The 15,560-nt window shown below is 43.9% G+C and overlaps 1 protein-coding gene across 1 annotated transcript in view; it reads right to left on the bottom strand.

The window, feature by feature from the left end:
• LOC309562155 (inter-alpha-trypsin inhibitor heavy chain H3-like) overlaps positions 1 to 15,560 on the bottom strand; it is a gene marked incomplete at both ends in the record, with an annotated part of 120,217 nt that overhangs the window by 34,759 nt on the left and 69,898 nt on the right. The window contains 2 exons of the mRNA XM_082266278.1: positions 329 to 468; positions 8,027 to 8,212. Coding sequence (XP_082122404.1) covers positions 329 to 468; positions 8,027 to 8,212 — 326 coding nt within the window. The remainder of the gene's footprint in view (positions 1 to 328; positions 469 to 8,026; positions 8,213 to 15,560) is intronic.

Raw genomic sequence — 15,560 nt, forward strand, 5'->3', positions numbered from 1 at the left:
GTCATGGAGTATCTTTGATGCTTTGCAGCTTATTCCAAATAGATGAGCTTCTTGATGCACACGTAATATTGCAAATTCAACATGCATGTGTTACGTCAATGAACTGGTGTGAACAGGCCTTGACATACAGAAGACAGACAGCCGGCTGCTCAGAAAAGCTTCTTCTAGATCACAAATTGGGTTGGCTCCATAACTCCTATGGTTTGGGAATAGAATGTCCAGCATGCTAATATACTATAGGTGTTATAGTCCAGTGTCCACATAATTTTGGCCATATAGTGTATGCATTTTAACAATTCAGCATCAGAGAGATTGCAGAAATACATACCGTTTCTCCAGCAATTGCTGTATGGTGAGGTAGGCCCAGAGCCTTTCAGTAAAGGCACCAAAAATGTACTCCTGCTGTTTTCTCACAGCATCCTTATCTTTAAGTTGAACGCTTTCACTGTAGCTCACTGTTTTGTTTGCCTGATAAAGCAAAAAAGATATTAGCTATACACAAGGGTCAAATCATAACTTAGGCTGGCCATACATTATACAATTTTCTTGTACAATTTTTCTTTAGGTTTACCAAAACCATAAAATATGAAGTCAAACCTAAACACTTTCAATTTGTATGCAGTCAAGCAGGCCCTTGCAGTACACAGTTGAAGGTAAATCTATAGGAAATTGAATAAGAATATTATATAATGTATGTGAAATCAATATACTAGGATAAATGAATATGCAGGATATAATAGAATGTATAAGATAAAAATATATTTTTTTCTTGTATAACTTCTTATGTAATAATCTGCCAACCCATACTCAGATATTCAAGCAAGTGCAGATGGATGAATAAGGTGCCGATGGATAAATCCGTGTGGTGAAATTAATGAAGAATAAAAATACTTTGTGTGTCTTCTATTATAAAAATTCGAAAAAGACTAAAATTCCAATGATACACAAAAATGAATGGGTGCAGACGGATGAATAAGGTGCAGATGTGTGGATAAAATGAAAATGAAAAAAATCTGTGATGTGAATGGGTAAAATAATAAATAATATCCTTTAATATGTGGTGTTAAAAAAAATTATATAAAAAATCCTAATATTGTAAAAATAAATGTAGATGGATGAGTAAAGTGCAGATGGATAAATATAGTGAGAATGAGTAAAATCCGTGATGTGGATGAATGAATAAGTAAATATATCCTCTTAATCCAAAACAAGTAGTGAATATATAAATATGATGAGCAGTGAAATAAAAACGTGCTGAAAAAAATCTCACTGATGAATCTATACACAATGCATGAGAAAAGTGATACTAATTAACCAATAGAAGAATGTCTGAGGATAAATTCATCAATGTAGCAAATTGTCCCAATTTTATGCAATCTGTGCAAATGAAATATGTGCACTCCTATGTGCAAAAAACAATTAAACAAATGTCCAAGCAAAAATCCATAAGTGATAAAACAAATTGTCCCAATGAATCCAAGATATCGTGTGCTACTAAGATGTGCACTCCTATGTGCAAGAAACCAATCTTCATACAAGGTATCCAACAATATAATGGAGGGAAAAATAAATAGAGATACAGATATGCACTCCAATTTTTTTGAGTTTTTTTATGGTATTGTTCACAATGGGGACACTGATTAAGATTGGCTGCTTTTTTCTTTGCGGATTTGCACACCTATTACTCCTTTATCACATAGAAGCAGTTCCTGAGGTTTAACCCTCTAGGTAGCGACTGATCCTCTGCTTTTTATCTTGTATAATGTATGGCCAGCCTTAGGAGCTAAGTATATAATCATCTGTTATTATCTGATTTATACATGTGCAGAATGGAAAAATTTATTTTGTTTAGTTTCGGATAGATTCATTATGTTACTCATTTTGTTTTGTTGATTCCTTTTGGAATTCCTTAAATTTAGTTTATTAATTTTCAAACTAATTCTAAATTTTCGAAATGATTCGAATTTGGATCGGTCAAAAAATGATCGACCGATATGAATTCTGTGTGAAGAATAGCTGGTTGTTAAGGAGTGGGCCAGGAAGCCAGTCCCTGCGTCCTTAACAACCAATGACTTATAAGCTGTCAGCTGTAATTTCAAGAAAATAATGCCGGCAATTAAAAACACAGAAAAAAACAGTGTGGGGTCCCCCCCAATCCATAACAGGCCCTTCGGGTCTGGTATAGACTTTTAATGCCAAAATTTAAAAAAAAAAACAGCTTAAAGTTACCCCAAAACCCATACAAGACCCTTATCCGAGCATGCAGCCCAGAAGGCCAGGAAAAGGGGAAAGGAGCAAGCGCCCCCCCCACCTGAACCATACCAGGACACATACCCTCCACTTTGGGGCGGGGGAGGCCCAACATGACGTAATCGTGTGACCCTGCTGAGTTTATGACGGGTTTATGGGGCAGAGTTACTCGGTGATGTCATCGGGTAGCCATGCACCTTAGTTATTTAGGAACTTTCAGACGGCTGGAGCCTTTGTCGGGTGCAGAACTCTTTTTATTTTCTTTGGGTCGGCGGTAGCAGCAGGTATTGTGATTGACGTTGGATCTACTTCGGGGGACATTTATTTTTTGTTTTTGTATTTTAATAAAAGGAATGTCAAAAACTGCTGTTGTTTTTATTTACTTTTCACACTTTTTTGGGGAATGAATAGGGGTACTATGGTACTATACCAAGGGCTAGGTTTGTGGGGAAGAGGCCCCTCTCCGCATCAACATGGAGACAAGATGCTTTGGGGGGGGCAGAGCCCCCCGCCCCAAAGCACCCCCCATGTTGAGAGCATGTGACCTGATGTGCTGCATACTCGGATAAGGGTCTGGCATGGATTTTGGGGGGGACCCCACAATGTTTTTTTCTGACTTTTTCATTGCCAGAATTTTTTTTTCTTCTCAGCTGTCAGCTGGTAAGCCCGCTGGCAGCTGATAAGTCATTGGTTAAGGACGTGGCCCTTGGCCCTCTCCTTAACAACCAGCTATTCACACAGAATTAAAATCGGTTGATCATTTTTCAACCAATCCGAATTTAAATCGATCGGAAAATTTGGAATTTGTTATAAAAACGAATATACAAAACAAAATTAAATGAATTTCAGCTAAATGTGTTACTATTTCATTTGGAGATTGAGATACATTCAAATCTCCAAATAACCAAAAATGTATATTTGGACAAAAACTAATTGCACGTCTAGTCACAATTACCTTTTTTTTTGCAAGAGGCAAGATATTTTTTTTCAATATACAGTACATTACCTGTAGCTCTTTTCAAAAGATAACAGTAATTGCACAAGAATATTGCATGACAGCTTTTTTAAAATCCCCACTCCTGATCACAGGGGGTGGGCTCATGCTCTTAGGTCTGTACTGTTAGGTCTGTTGTTTAACAGTAACAGCCAAGAATCAGACCTATGGCTAGGTATACTGAGCAATTGCAAATAGAAATACGAAGAGGTAAGAACAATTTAAATGATTACAGAGATACTTACAGAGTCTAATGCTGGCTATCTCAAACCAAGGAAATTGAACCGCACTCAGAAGTAGATGAAATCAGAAATATCCTTTATTCCTCATGAATATATCCATATAGACAGTGCATCAAAGAACATGCGACAGGTTGACGCATTTCACGATACAAAGAATCGATTACTCATAACCACACTGTTAATCACTCATCCTGGCTGCTTACCTGTGCAAGGCCCCCGGCTTGTCTTCAGATCATGTCTCTCATTCTGACTGCTTACCTGTACTTATCTCCACCCACAAGTATCTCCTCCCCTAATCTTAAGGGTCACGTGGAGGCTCTTTCTACTATATATATATATATATATATACCAAGGAACAAAATGAGGTTGAGGGTTCAGTCATGGCCCTTAGGCTCTGAGGAAGAGGCACTGCCTCGAAACGCATTAGTCTTTCACTGTTACGAGACATTGGACTTTTAACATCATGGGTGTTGTTCGATGGAGTTGATATGCTGGTTTACATCGCATGTTTGTGAGTAGCCACTTTTTAATATTTCACCAATAAAAGCCTACTGAGGATAATGCGCTAGGCTGGTGTGCCCTTCTTTTTGTTTATGTTACCTGTACTTATCCCTGGCTCAGTTTCTGGAGAAATAGCTTGTTTCCATGATGCTGCACCCAAGTTCCACCTCACGGATTCCACCCTACACCACTGCGGACATACAGACTGTTGGCCACGGCTTCCCCTGGAGTGTTTCTAATACCTTGGTTTAAAGCCCTGACACTGCTGCAATTGGCCAACTCTATCGGCAACCACCAGTCGCCTGGTTCACTGGCATCCATGCTACTTTCTGCCTTGCTCACCTGTCTCCATATTCAGGGGTGCTTAGACCAGAGATGCAAAGGAAGCCCTCTTGTCACTTCGGCCTCCAACCAAAGTACATGACACATGAACAATTATCACACAACAGCAGAAATGGGGCTTACTTATCCCCTCCAGGCCCTATCATTCTGCATCCCAGTTGGACCATGTAGGGGTGTGCACAGGAGAGGTGTTTGAGCTGCTACGCGACTCATCACAGCTTGGGAATCCTCAGGGGAATACTCCTCTACTACCAACCAGTCTCCCCCATTTTGATTTTTACATTCTGTAATTGTTTTTACTACTATTGTGCATTTGCATGAGAAGTATATTTTCATGTTAACTTTCTTCCTTACCTTTGTAACCTGAAAGCTTATCGCAAAATTGTATTTGAAAATGTTCCATAAAAATTTATATGGGAAAGAAATAAAGGAAGGGAGAGAAAACGATAAAAGCAAGGAAAAAAATGGAACTACCACTATTCACAGTTTCTGTTTTCAGAAAATAATGTTTTGAGGTTTTATCTAATCTTCAGGCCACAAATGTGCACATGTATGCAAAGATTAAAAAACAACTCTGGCAGCCCAATGCTAGACAGGATTACAGATGGGAAGGCTTGGAAAGTAAAACTGAAAAATTGGGGAATTTTTTTTTTTTTTTATATTGTTTTGGAATATGTTTTTCTACAATGATAAATATTATATCTAAGACATGGTATTCAAACTATATAACATGAAGACCTAATGAAACATTTTTGAGACTTTAAATAAATTCCTAAATTATTGCAAGTTCTCTAAGCTGCAGACACGCAAATCTTGGAACACAGTACAAGTAACACTGTATTTCTCAATGCAGTTTTCAAAAACTAAAAATATGCACTTCTTTCACTAGGGGGCACTGCAGGGTAAAGGCTCCATTTTAGTTTGCTTGTGGGCTTCATCTTGTACCTCCTACAGTTTGGTGAATATTGGGATAGAATAATTGAAAGTTTCTGACCATCTGGGCTTTATTGACAGGTAAGAGGGTAAATTTGTCTGGCAAGCAGCTTTTCTCATTCTAGAAACACTTTCTGCTGCTTATGGATCATCACAAAGTGTTTCTTCACCAGCAGCATCCTCAAGTGAGGAAGTGTTACAAATCACGGTTTCTCAAAAATACACAATTCCTTCATTTATAGAGAAAATGACAGCTGAAAATCGGGAGAAAATTGATCAAGCTCTTGCAAGAGCGAAATACAGTCAGCACTGTCAATCACTGAAAATGCATATTGGAAGGAAGCTTTTACATTATTACGAGGGGATGGTTACCTGTTCTCATGTATAGTTGAAATGTTCTTTATATATACAATCCTTGTTATTCCATTTGTAACAAAAAAAGAATGCAATTTAAAAAAGCAAGTTTATTTTGTTTTGATTTGCCCCCTTAATGACCAGGCCATATTCTGCGATTCGGCACTGTATTACTTTAACGGACAATTCTGCGGTCGTGTGACACTGTACCTAAATAAAATTGATGTCCTTTTTTCCCCACAAATAGAGCTTTCTTTTGGTGATATTTGATCACCTGTGCGATTTTTATTTTTTGCGCTATAAACAAAAAAGAGCGACAATTCAGAAAAAAAAAACAATATTTTTCACATCCTGCTATATAACATTCCCCAAAAAATTTTTTAGGCCAATTTGTTTTCTGCTACATATTTTTGGTAAAAAAAAAAAATCGCAGTAAGCATATTTTGATTGGTTTGAACAAAAGTTATCGAGTCTACTAACTACGGGGAAGATTTATGTCAATTTTATTGTTTTTCTTTTTTTTTTTTTACTAGTAATGGCGGCAATCAGTGATTTTTTTGCGGGACTTTGACATTGCGACGGACAGATCAGACCCCTGACTGACATTTTTTTCACTTTTGGGGGGACTTGTGACATTACTACAGTAACCAGTGCTAAAAATATGCACTGTTACTGTAATAATGTAAGGTGTTAACACTGTAGGTGATCAAGTGGTTAAATGTGTACCTAGGGGCATGTTTCTAACTGTATGGGGGCAAAGCTTGTGAAATTATCACAGAGACCTGTGATCCTATATAGTAGGATCACAGGGGCTCTGTAATCATTCCAGGGAGAAGAAGGGTCAGCTGTGTTTATAACAGCTGACCGTTCTTCTCTCTCAGTGGGGAGCGATCGTGGGTGTCAGGCGGCAATCGGAGCTGCCTGCCCTAGGCATCGGAGTCCCCGCTGATGGGCCCCTAGCTGCAGGCGCGCGACCGACGTATACCTACGTTGGTTTGCGCAGGAGGGCCGCCCTGCCGCAGTATAACTTGGTTAAACAAGAACAAGCTGTACTTTTATTTCAAGCATTATATTGTACATTTATATACACAGCATTTCATGTTCACAGTGTAACAAAATTACTTTAAATTTGCATTACTACTCCACATTGAATTTTTTTCAATTTTTCCTAAAATTTCCATTATTTCCAGAAAAAAACATGGAAAAAATGTTTTTTGACCATGGCTTCAAATTTTCTGGTAATTTTACATCTCTAGACAGGAAAAGCTACACAGATTTCCCACAGGCAAAAGTTTTATCTTCCTCAGAAGGATCTCACTGATCGGTCTCAACCTACCTAATCAGAAACAACTTATGTTGGCCCCAAATAAATTATAATTTACCTCCTGATATTTGATATCTTGTATTTTTATTTTTATAATTATTTTTATTTTTTATTTTCTATTATTCATTTTTTATTTTATTTTTCATTTTGACCTAATTAGCCTCTAATTCCCCATTTTTGGATTCAATTTCTACTTTCAGTTACCAAGGTCCATAGACCTGAGGGAACCTATTTGGATCTTAATAATATGGCTAATTTTTATGATTTAGCTTACAAGTAAATATACTATCCAATTATTTCCTTTCTAAAATTTGTTTTTTCTCTCATTTGGAGCTTCAACAAATAATTTATCTTAAATCGCATTTTAGAAGCAGCATAGTTCCTGATGCAACCTAGAATACCTGGGGAATATCACTCATACATGGAACGGACAAAAAAGAAAGATGTATGTAAAATAAAATATGAAACACATTGCGTAATTCTAATTTGAGTTTTTGCATATGTGCCTTACAATTTATTATCGGTCATTTGTAGATATGGTGACTTATCCTTGAAAAAGGCCTTATTATATGGCCGAAACACGTAGGATAATATACTGGACATTTCCTCTGAACCAAGTTCCAAGACGCATGGAACAACAGAGATAAATTTCCCCCTAAAGTCACCCAATTTTCACCTTGTCACTTACCTTCTAAAACCTTTGCACTTTTTGCACAAATGGGCCTTCACCCATTCACAACAAACCTGTTTATTACTTTGTAAACATGCAAATAAATTGTTTTAATATTAATTCATACCATATTACTTCTCTTACTCTTGCCCTTAAAGTCCCAATTACTTAGTTTGAGGCACCAAACCCAAAAACACAAATATCTTCACAGGGACAGTGGCAAAACCACACTATAGGGCTTCGCTGAGATCTAAAACCCTTTTCCTTACGTGAATCTACCCAAAGGCTTTTAATGGATTCATTTCTACTATGAAATTATTTACCTGAAAACAGATGATGTTTGAAATGTAGCATGTATATACATATACATTTTTTTTTTCATATGAAGTAATTTGTTTTAGGTCTGAAATACTTACTCCTTCTGCCTCCACATTTGCAATAAATGAGTCCAAGCTGTTATCGGTTATATGTCCAGCAACAACTATTTCACTGCCATCAAAGTAGTGTTTGAAGGTGTTCTGAGTGATGTTAGATGTAATATTCTCAGGATATTGCATTTTAATGTCCACCAATGTTGGGTTTGCTATTCCATTATAGAATCCCTGGAATAAATATAAACAGAATTAATTTGCACAAACTTTAAAGAATAATTCCATTTTTGTTGAGAAAAAAACAAGCCCCTCTGGGTCAACAATGCACATTACAAAGATTTTAATAAACTTTGTTTCAGATTCCTGTCCATTTCTGCTCTGAAGAAAAAGCTGTTTGTATAATTACATTAACCTTAATGGGAGCGACTTTATCATTAAAAATCAGATTATGCACTTTCAGAGTTCTAATGAGGATAGTTACATGGTCTGCATCCCTTAGAAGTAATCAACTCTCAAAGTATCTCACCAAAAATATAATTTAAATGGCAGAGGATACCTACATTTTTACTTGTATCTTAGTAAAGACTTCTGGGAAAATCAATATCAATTAATGAGCCAATAACACAAGCAGGAAGGCTGCCAGGTTGTTATATAGCATTGAATGTTACAGAAAATTATAGCACTGCAGATTGAAGGAAAAGTAATTTTTAATAATATTCAATTGCAATATGACTACAATATGGCTACCTGCAATTTTATATGCTATGTTATCTTTTTATTTGCTATTTTCCCAATAAAAGTGGAGCTACCCTTTTACGATCCAATTACAGGTTCACAGTCTGTCTACAAAACATACACTAAAAAATATACCAGTTATTTTTCCAGTTGAACATAGATAAAGTCCACTTTCCATTGTTAGGAGCTTTCATTAACATGCTTAAGAAGGCAGGAAGGAAGGGTCCCTATGGTACATGGAAGGCAGGAAGGATCACTATGACACATGGAAGGCAGGAAGGATCACCATGGTACATGGAAGGCAGGAAGGAAGGATCACTATGGTAAATAGAAGGCAGAAAGGGGATCACTATGGCACATGGAAGGCAGAAAGAAAGGACCACTATGGCACATGGAAGGCAGGAAGGAAATTAAGGAAGGACCACTATGGCACATGAAAAGCAGAAAGGATCCCTATGGTACATGGAAGGCAGGAAGAAGGGTTACTATCGTACATGGAAGGCAGGAAGGATCACTATGGTACATGTAAGGCATGAAGGAAGGATCACTTTGGTACATGGAAGGCAGTAAGCAGGGATCCTTATGGCACATGGAAGGCAGGTAGGAAGGATTACTATGGCACATGGAAGGCAGGAAGGAAGGACCACTATAGTACATAGAAGGCAGGAAGGAGGGATCACTATGGAACATGGAAGGCAGGAAGGAAGGATCACTATAATACATGGAAGGCAGGATAAATATGGCACATGGAAGGCCGGAAGACTTTGGCACATGGAAGGCAGGGACACTATGGCACATGGAAGGCAGGGACACTATGGCACATTTAAGAAAGAGAGAGAGGGTAGAATTCACTCACCCGTGGCTGCATTGTCTTCAGGGGCTCAGGGAGACATCAGGACAGGAGCACTGGCACTCCCGCCCACAACTCCTTTCCAGGCACAGATTGGTTGAACGTAGGGGTTGTGGGCTGGCATCGGGGGGGGGGGGGACATGAGGAGGAGGAGGGGCAGACCTATCCTACTTCCTTCTCCCTCCTCTATACAGAATACAGCAGGCGTGGGATGTACAGCGGGCGGAGGATGTGCAGCGAGCGGGGGATGTACAGTGGGCGGGGGAATTGCAGCAGACAGGGGATGTACTGGGGGCAGGGAATGTGCAGCGATTGAGACGGCGGTGGAGGTGGGGGGACTGTGTTGCTTGGCACTGAGCAAGGCCGTGGCGCCCCCAACTGATGTGCACTCTAGGCTGGCGCCTACCTTGCTTATAAGTAGCACCAACCCTGATTCCAAACACCCTTATCAGTATTTTGATCATTTGAACCAATACACATCTCAGTCTCCTGGCCCAAATAAAACTGTCCGGCTATCAAATTTGAGTAGCTGGAAACTGTAAACTGTCCCTACATTATACAATTTTCTTATTCAATTTCCTTTAGATTTACCTCCAACTATGTAGTGCAAGGGCCTGCCTGATTACATACATATTGAAAGTGTTCAGGTTTATATTTTATGGTTTTCCTAAAAAAAAAGGAAAATTTAACAAGAGAACTGTATAATGTATAGCCAGCCCAACAGGCATCCCTCTTCCGAGTATCAGGTTTATCACCCCTTGTACATAGTTTAGCTGGAGTAGGTGGTGAATACACATTGCTGTCTAGCTTTTCTGGAAGAATCAAAACTTCAGTGTATTTTATAGTTCCTGAGATAATAACAGTACAGCTAGAATAAGGACATATTTACCTGTATCAGTTAATTAGCAGCATTTTCAGTTATAACACCACTATTCTAGGAGGTATCAGAGCAGATTACGCCCATTACCTTTCCTGGGTCAAATAGGACATCCGATACCCATCATATCAATATTTGCATTAATTTAAAAAGTAGTTTAATGCTGGACAATAATATACAAGGTACCAGACTGTAACCTGTAGGTAGAAAGATATCAAAGCGGAGTTCCATAGTTTTTTTTTTCTTTAAAAAAAAAAAAAAAAAACATCCCGTGTTGTTTCAACCTCATCCTATATCCAATGGGATTAGTGATGAATGTAGGTTTTGTAAATGTTTTTTTTTTTTTTTAAATTACAGTACCTTGCTGTCCCCACCGAGTGCACTCCCATCTTCAGTGTGGGCATCTGAAGCCCACTAGTATCTCCTTCTGGGATATGGCGCTGCTGGCTACCCAGCATGCACCTGCATTAAAAGGCTATTCACTCCAGAGAAAAAACAATAATAATTCTCCCACTCTACAAGACTCTGGTCCGGCCGCATCTTGAGTTTGAGGCAGTGGCGTCGGCAGGGGGGGGCTGACCAGGGCTATAGCCCGAGTGTTCCCCTGTAAAGCCCCGGGTCTTGTATTGCTACTTTAGAATGATCAGCCCCAAGTCCCAAGACCTGGAGCTGGCTAGAAACTCAGGCTACATACCTCAGCACTGTGCAAAAATCTATCCAGTGATTGGTGGGAAGCCAGGCAGCTGCAAGGAGAGAGAGTAGAGCTGTCAAATTGTAGCTCTGATGTCGGGGATGGGCGGAACTGATATGCGGACCCGCCCCCTTTGTCAGACAGCCCGTGCACAGACAAACAGCGGACGTTACATTGCTGGGGAGGAAGGTGGCAGGGGGTGGGACTGATTTTAACTGCTGTATGTGGACACTCAGCAGTGTATAATTCAGGTTTATTATACACGCTGTGGGTACACATACAGTAGTTACAATCAGTCCCACCCCCTGCCACCTTCCTCCCCAGCCAGCAGGGATGGGAGGAGAGGTGGGCAGTGAAGAAACACCTTGGACAGTGTCTTAATATGTAGAGAGGGGGAGGGTGCATTGGGAGCTTCCACGGTTCTCTGCCTCAATGACACAGGAGTGATTCTCCCTCATTCAGGGCACTAACGATCCTCACTCTGCCTTATCTCTCTCTCTCTTATCTGTGTAGTTATAATGTGTGTCCTGCAGCCTGTGCTGAGTACACACCAAGAAATGCTCTCCTAGCTGAGCTCCCAGGATTTGCAGTAATGATCACAGAGAACCGATCTTTTAGGAGCAGCAGACAGTGACAAAAGCAGCTGAAAGATCTTCTCTGTGATCACTGCAAAGCCTAAGATAGGGCGGAGACATCCTGAACATCTCCATGCTCCCCTCTAGTTATTGGATGCTGGGTCTGTCTGGTCCTAATATCAAATTACATCATCAGTTTGCCCCACCCCCCCCCCCCCAGCTCCCAGAGGAGGACAGAACTTTCCCTAGTACACATGTGTGCTCCTCCTCCAATCTGTGACACTACAGCCATGCTGCTTAAGGTAAGGATGACACTAATGTAGGTGTCAGTGTAGGAGGGGTCAGGGGGGGGGATGTCAGTGTAGGGGGTGTCTGTGTAGGGGGTGTCTGTGTAGGGGGTGTCAGTGTAGGAGGGGTCAGTGGGGGGGGGTGTCAGTGTAGGTGTCAGTGTAGGGGTGTCAGTGTAGGTGTCAGTGTAGGTGTCAGTGTAGCAGGGTCAGTGTAGGTGTCTATGTTGGTGTCAGTGTAGGGGACTCAGTGTAGGTGTCAATGTGGGGGGGGGTGTCAGTGTATGGGGTGTCTGTGTAGGGGGTGTCAGTGTAGCGGGGTCAGTGTAGGGGTGTCAGTGTTGGTGTCAGTGTAGGGGTGTCAGTGTAGGAGGGGTCAGTGTAGGGGTGTCAGTGTAGGGGTCAGTGTTGGTGTCAGTGTTGGTGTCAGTGTAGGGGTGTCAGTTTTGGTGTCAGTGTAGCGGGATCAGTGTAAGTGTCAGTGTATGGGGTGTCTGTGTTGGCGTCAGTGTAGGGGACTCAGTGTTGGTGTCAATGTGGGGGGGTCAGTGTAGGTGTCAGTTTCCTCTCCTCCTGACCCCCTGTTCTCCTCTCCTCCTGACCCCCTGTTGTCCTCTCCTGACCCCCTGTTCTCCTCTCCTCCTGACCCCCTGTTTTCCTCTCCTCTCCTCCTGACCCCCTGTTCTCCTCTCCTCCTGACCCCCTGTTCTCCTCTCCTCCTGAACCCCTGTTCTCCTCTCCTCCTGAACCCCTGTTCTCCTCTCCTCTCCTCCTGACCCCCTGTTCTCTCCTCCTGACCACCCGTTCTCCTCTCCTCCTGACCCCATGTTCTCCTCTCCTCCTGACCCCCTGTTCTCCTCTCCTCCTCACCCCCTGTTCTCCTCTCCTCTTCTCACCCCCTGTTCTACTCTCCTCTTCTCACCCCCTGTTCTAATCTCCTCTTCTCACCCCCTGTTCTCTCCTCTCCTCCTGACCCTCTGTTCTCCTCTCCTCTGTTCTCTCCTCTCCTCTGTTCTCCTCTCCTCTCCTCCTGACCCCCTGTTCTCCTCTCCTCCTGACCCCCTGTTTTCCTCTCCTCTCCTCCTGACCCCCTGTTCTCCTCTCCTCTCCTCCTGACCCCCTGTTCTCCTCTCCTCCTGACCCCCTATTCTCCTCTCCTCCTGACCCCCTGTTCTCCTCTCCTCTTCTCCTGACCCCCTGTTCTCCTCTCCTCCTCACCCCCTGTTCTCCTCTCCTCCTCACCCCCTGTTCTCCTCTCCTCCTCACCCCCTGTTCTCCTCTCCTCTTCTCACCCCCTGTTCTACTCTCCTCTCCTCTGTTCTCTCCACTCCTCCTGACCCTCTGTTCTCCTCTCCTCTGTTCTCTCCTCTCCTCTGTTCTCCTCTCCTCTCCTCCTGACCCCCTGTTCTCATCTCCTTTCCTGACTCCCTGTTCTCCTCTCCTCTCCGGACCCCCTGTTCTCCTCTCCTCTGTTCTCCTCTCCTCTCCTCTTGACCCCCTGTTCTCCTCTCCTCCTGACCCCCTGCTCTCCTCTGTTCTCTCCTCTGTTCTCTCCTCTCCTCTCGACCCTCTATTCTCTCCTCTCCTCCTGACCCCCTGTTCTCCTCTTCTCTCCTTCTGACCCCCTGTTCTCTCCTCCTCTCCTCCTGACCCCCTGTTCTCCTCTCCTCCTGACCCCCTGTTCTCCTCTCCTCTCCTCCTGACCCCCTGTTCTCCTCTCCTCTCCTCCTGACCCCCTGTTCTCCTCTCCTCCTGACCCCCTGTTCTCCTCTCCTCCTGACCCCCTGTTCTCCTCTCCTCTCCTCCTGACCCCCTGTTCTCCTCTCCTCTCCTCTCCTCCTGACCCCCTGTTCTCCTCTCCTCCTGACCCCCTGTTCTCCTCTCCTCTCCTCCTGACCCCCTGTTTTCCTCTCCTCTCCTCCTGACCCCCTGTTTTCCTCTCCTCTCCTCCTGACCCCCTGTTCTCCTCTCCTCCTGACCCCCTGTTCTCCTCTCCTCCTGACCCCCTGTTCTCCTCTCCTCCTGAACCCCTGTTCTCCTCTCCTACTGAACCCCTGTTCTCCTCTCCTCCTGAACCCCTGTTCTCCTCTCCTCCTGACCCCCTGTTCTCTCCCCCTGACCACCTGTTCTCCTCTCCTCCTGACCCCATGTTCTCCTCTCCTCCTGACCCCCTGTTCTCCTCTCCTCTTCTCACCCCCTGTTCTCCTCTCCTCTTCTCACCCCCTGTTCTACTCTCCTCTTCTCACCCCCTGTTCTAATCTCCTCTTCTCACCCCCTGTTCTCTCCTCTCCTCCTGACCCTCTGTTCTCCTCTCCTCTGTTCTCTCCTCTCCTCTGTTCTCCTCTCCTCTCCTCCTGACCCCCTGTTCTCCTCTCCTCCTGACCCCCTGTTTTCCTCTCCTCTCCTCCTGACCCCCTGTTCTCCTCTCCTCTCCTCCTGACCCCCTGTTCTCCTCTCCTCCTGACCCCCTATTCTCCTCTCCTCCTGACCCCCTGTTCTCCTCTCCTCTTCTCCTGACCCCCTGTTCTCCTCTTCTCCTGACCCCCTGTTCTCCTCTCCTCCTGACCCCCTGTTCTCCTCTCCTCCTGACCCCCTGTTCTCCTCTCCTCCTCACCCCCTGTTCTCCTCTCCTCCTCACCCCCTGTTCTCCTCTCCTCCTCACCCCCTGTTCTCCTCTCCTCTTCTCACCCCCTGTTCTACTCTCCTCTCCTCTGTTCTCCTCTCCTCTCCTCCTGACCCCCTGTTCTCATCTCCTTTCCTGACTCCCTGTTCTCCTCTCCGGACCCCCTGTTCTCCTCTCCTCTGTTCTCCTCTCCTCTCCTCTTGACCCCCTGTTCTCCTCTCCTCCTGACCCCCTGCTCTCCTCTGTTCTCTCCTCTGTTCTCTCCTCTCCTCTCGACCCTCTGTTATCTCCTCTCCTCCTGACCCCCTGTTCTCCTCTTCTCTCCTCCTGACCCCCTGTTCTCTCCTCCTCTCCTCCTGACCCCCTGTTCTCCTCTCCTCCTGACCCCCTGTTCTCCTCTCCTCCTGACCCCCTGTTCTCCTCTCCTCTCCTCCTGACCCCCTGTTCTCCTCTCCTCCTGACCCCCTGTTCTCCTCTCCTCCTGACCCCCTGTTCTCCTCTCCTCTCCTCCTGACCCCCTGTTCTCCTCTCCTCTCCTCCTGACCCCCTGTTCTCCTCTCCTCTCCTCCTGACCCCCTGTTCTCCTCTCCTCCTGGCCCCCTGTTCTCCTCTCCCCCTGGCCCCCTGTTCTCCTCTCCCCCTGACCCCCTCTTCTCCTCTCCTGGCCTCCTGACCCCCTGTTCTCCTCTCCTCCTGACCCCCTGTTCTCCTCTTCTCTCCTCCTTACCCCCTGTTCACCTCTTCTCTCCTCCTGACCCCCTGTTCTCCTCTTCTCTCCTCTCCTATCCTGACCCCCTGTACTCCGCTCTATAGCACCCCATGTCTGACCCTTGACTGAGGGGGGGCATTGGGTGGAGTATGGGCAGTACTTTTTAAATATGGGAGGAGCTTGGGCGGGACTTTAAAATGTGGGAGGGCTTATCAAATTTACCTTTGGGCTG

The sequence above is a fragment of the Pelophylax lessonae genome, assembly GCF_965119305.1.
Source record: "Pelophylax lessonae genome assembly, chromosome: 8".
NCBI classification, from domain to species: domain Eukaryota; kingdom Metazoa; phylum Chordata; class Amphibia; order Anura; family Ranidae; genus Pelophylax; species Pelophylax lessonae.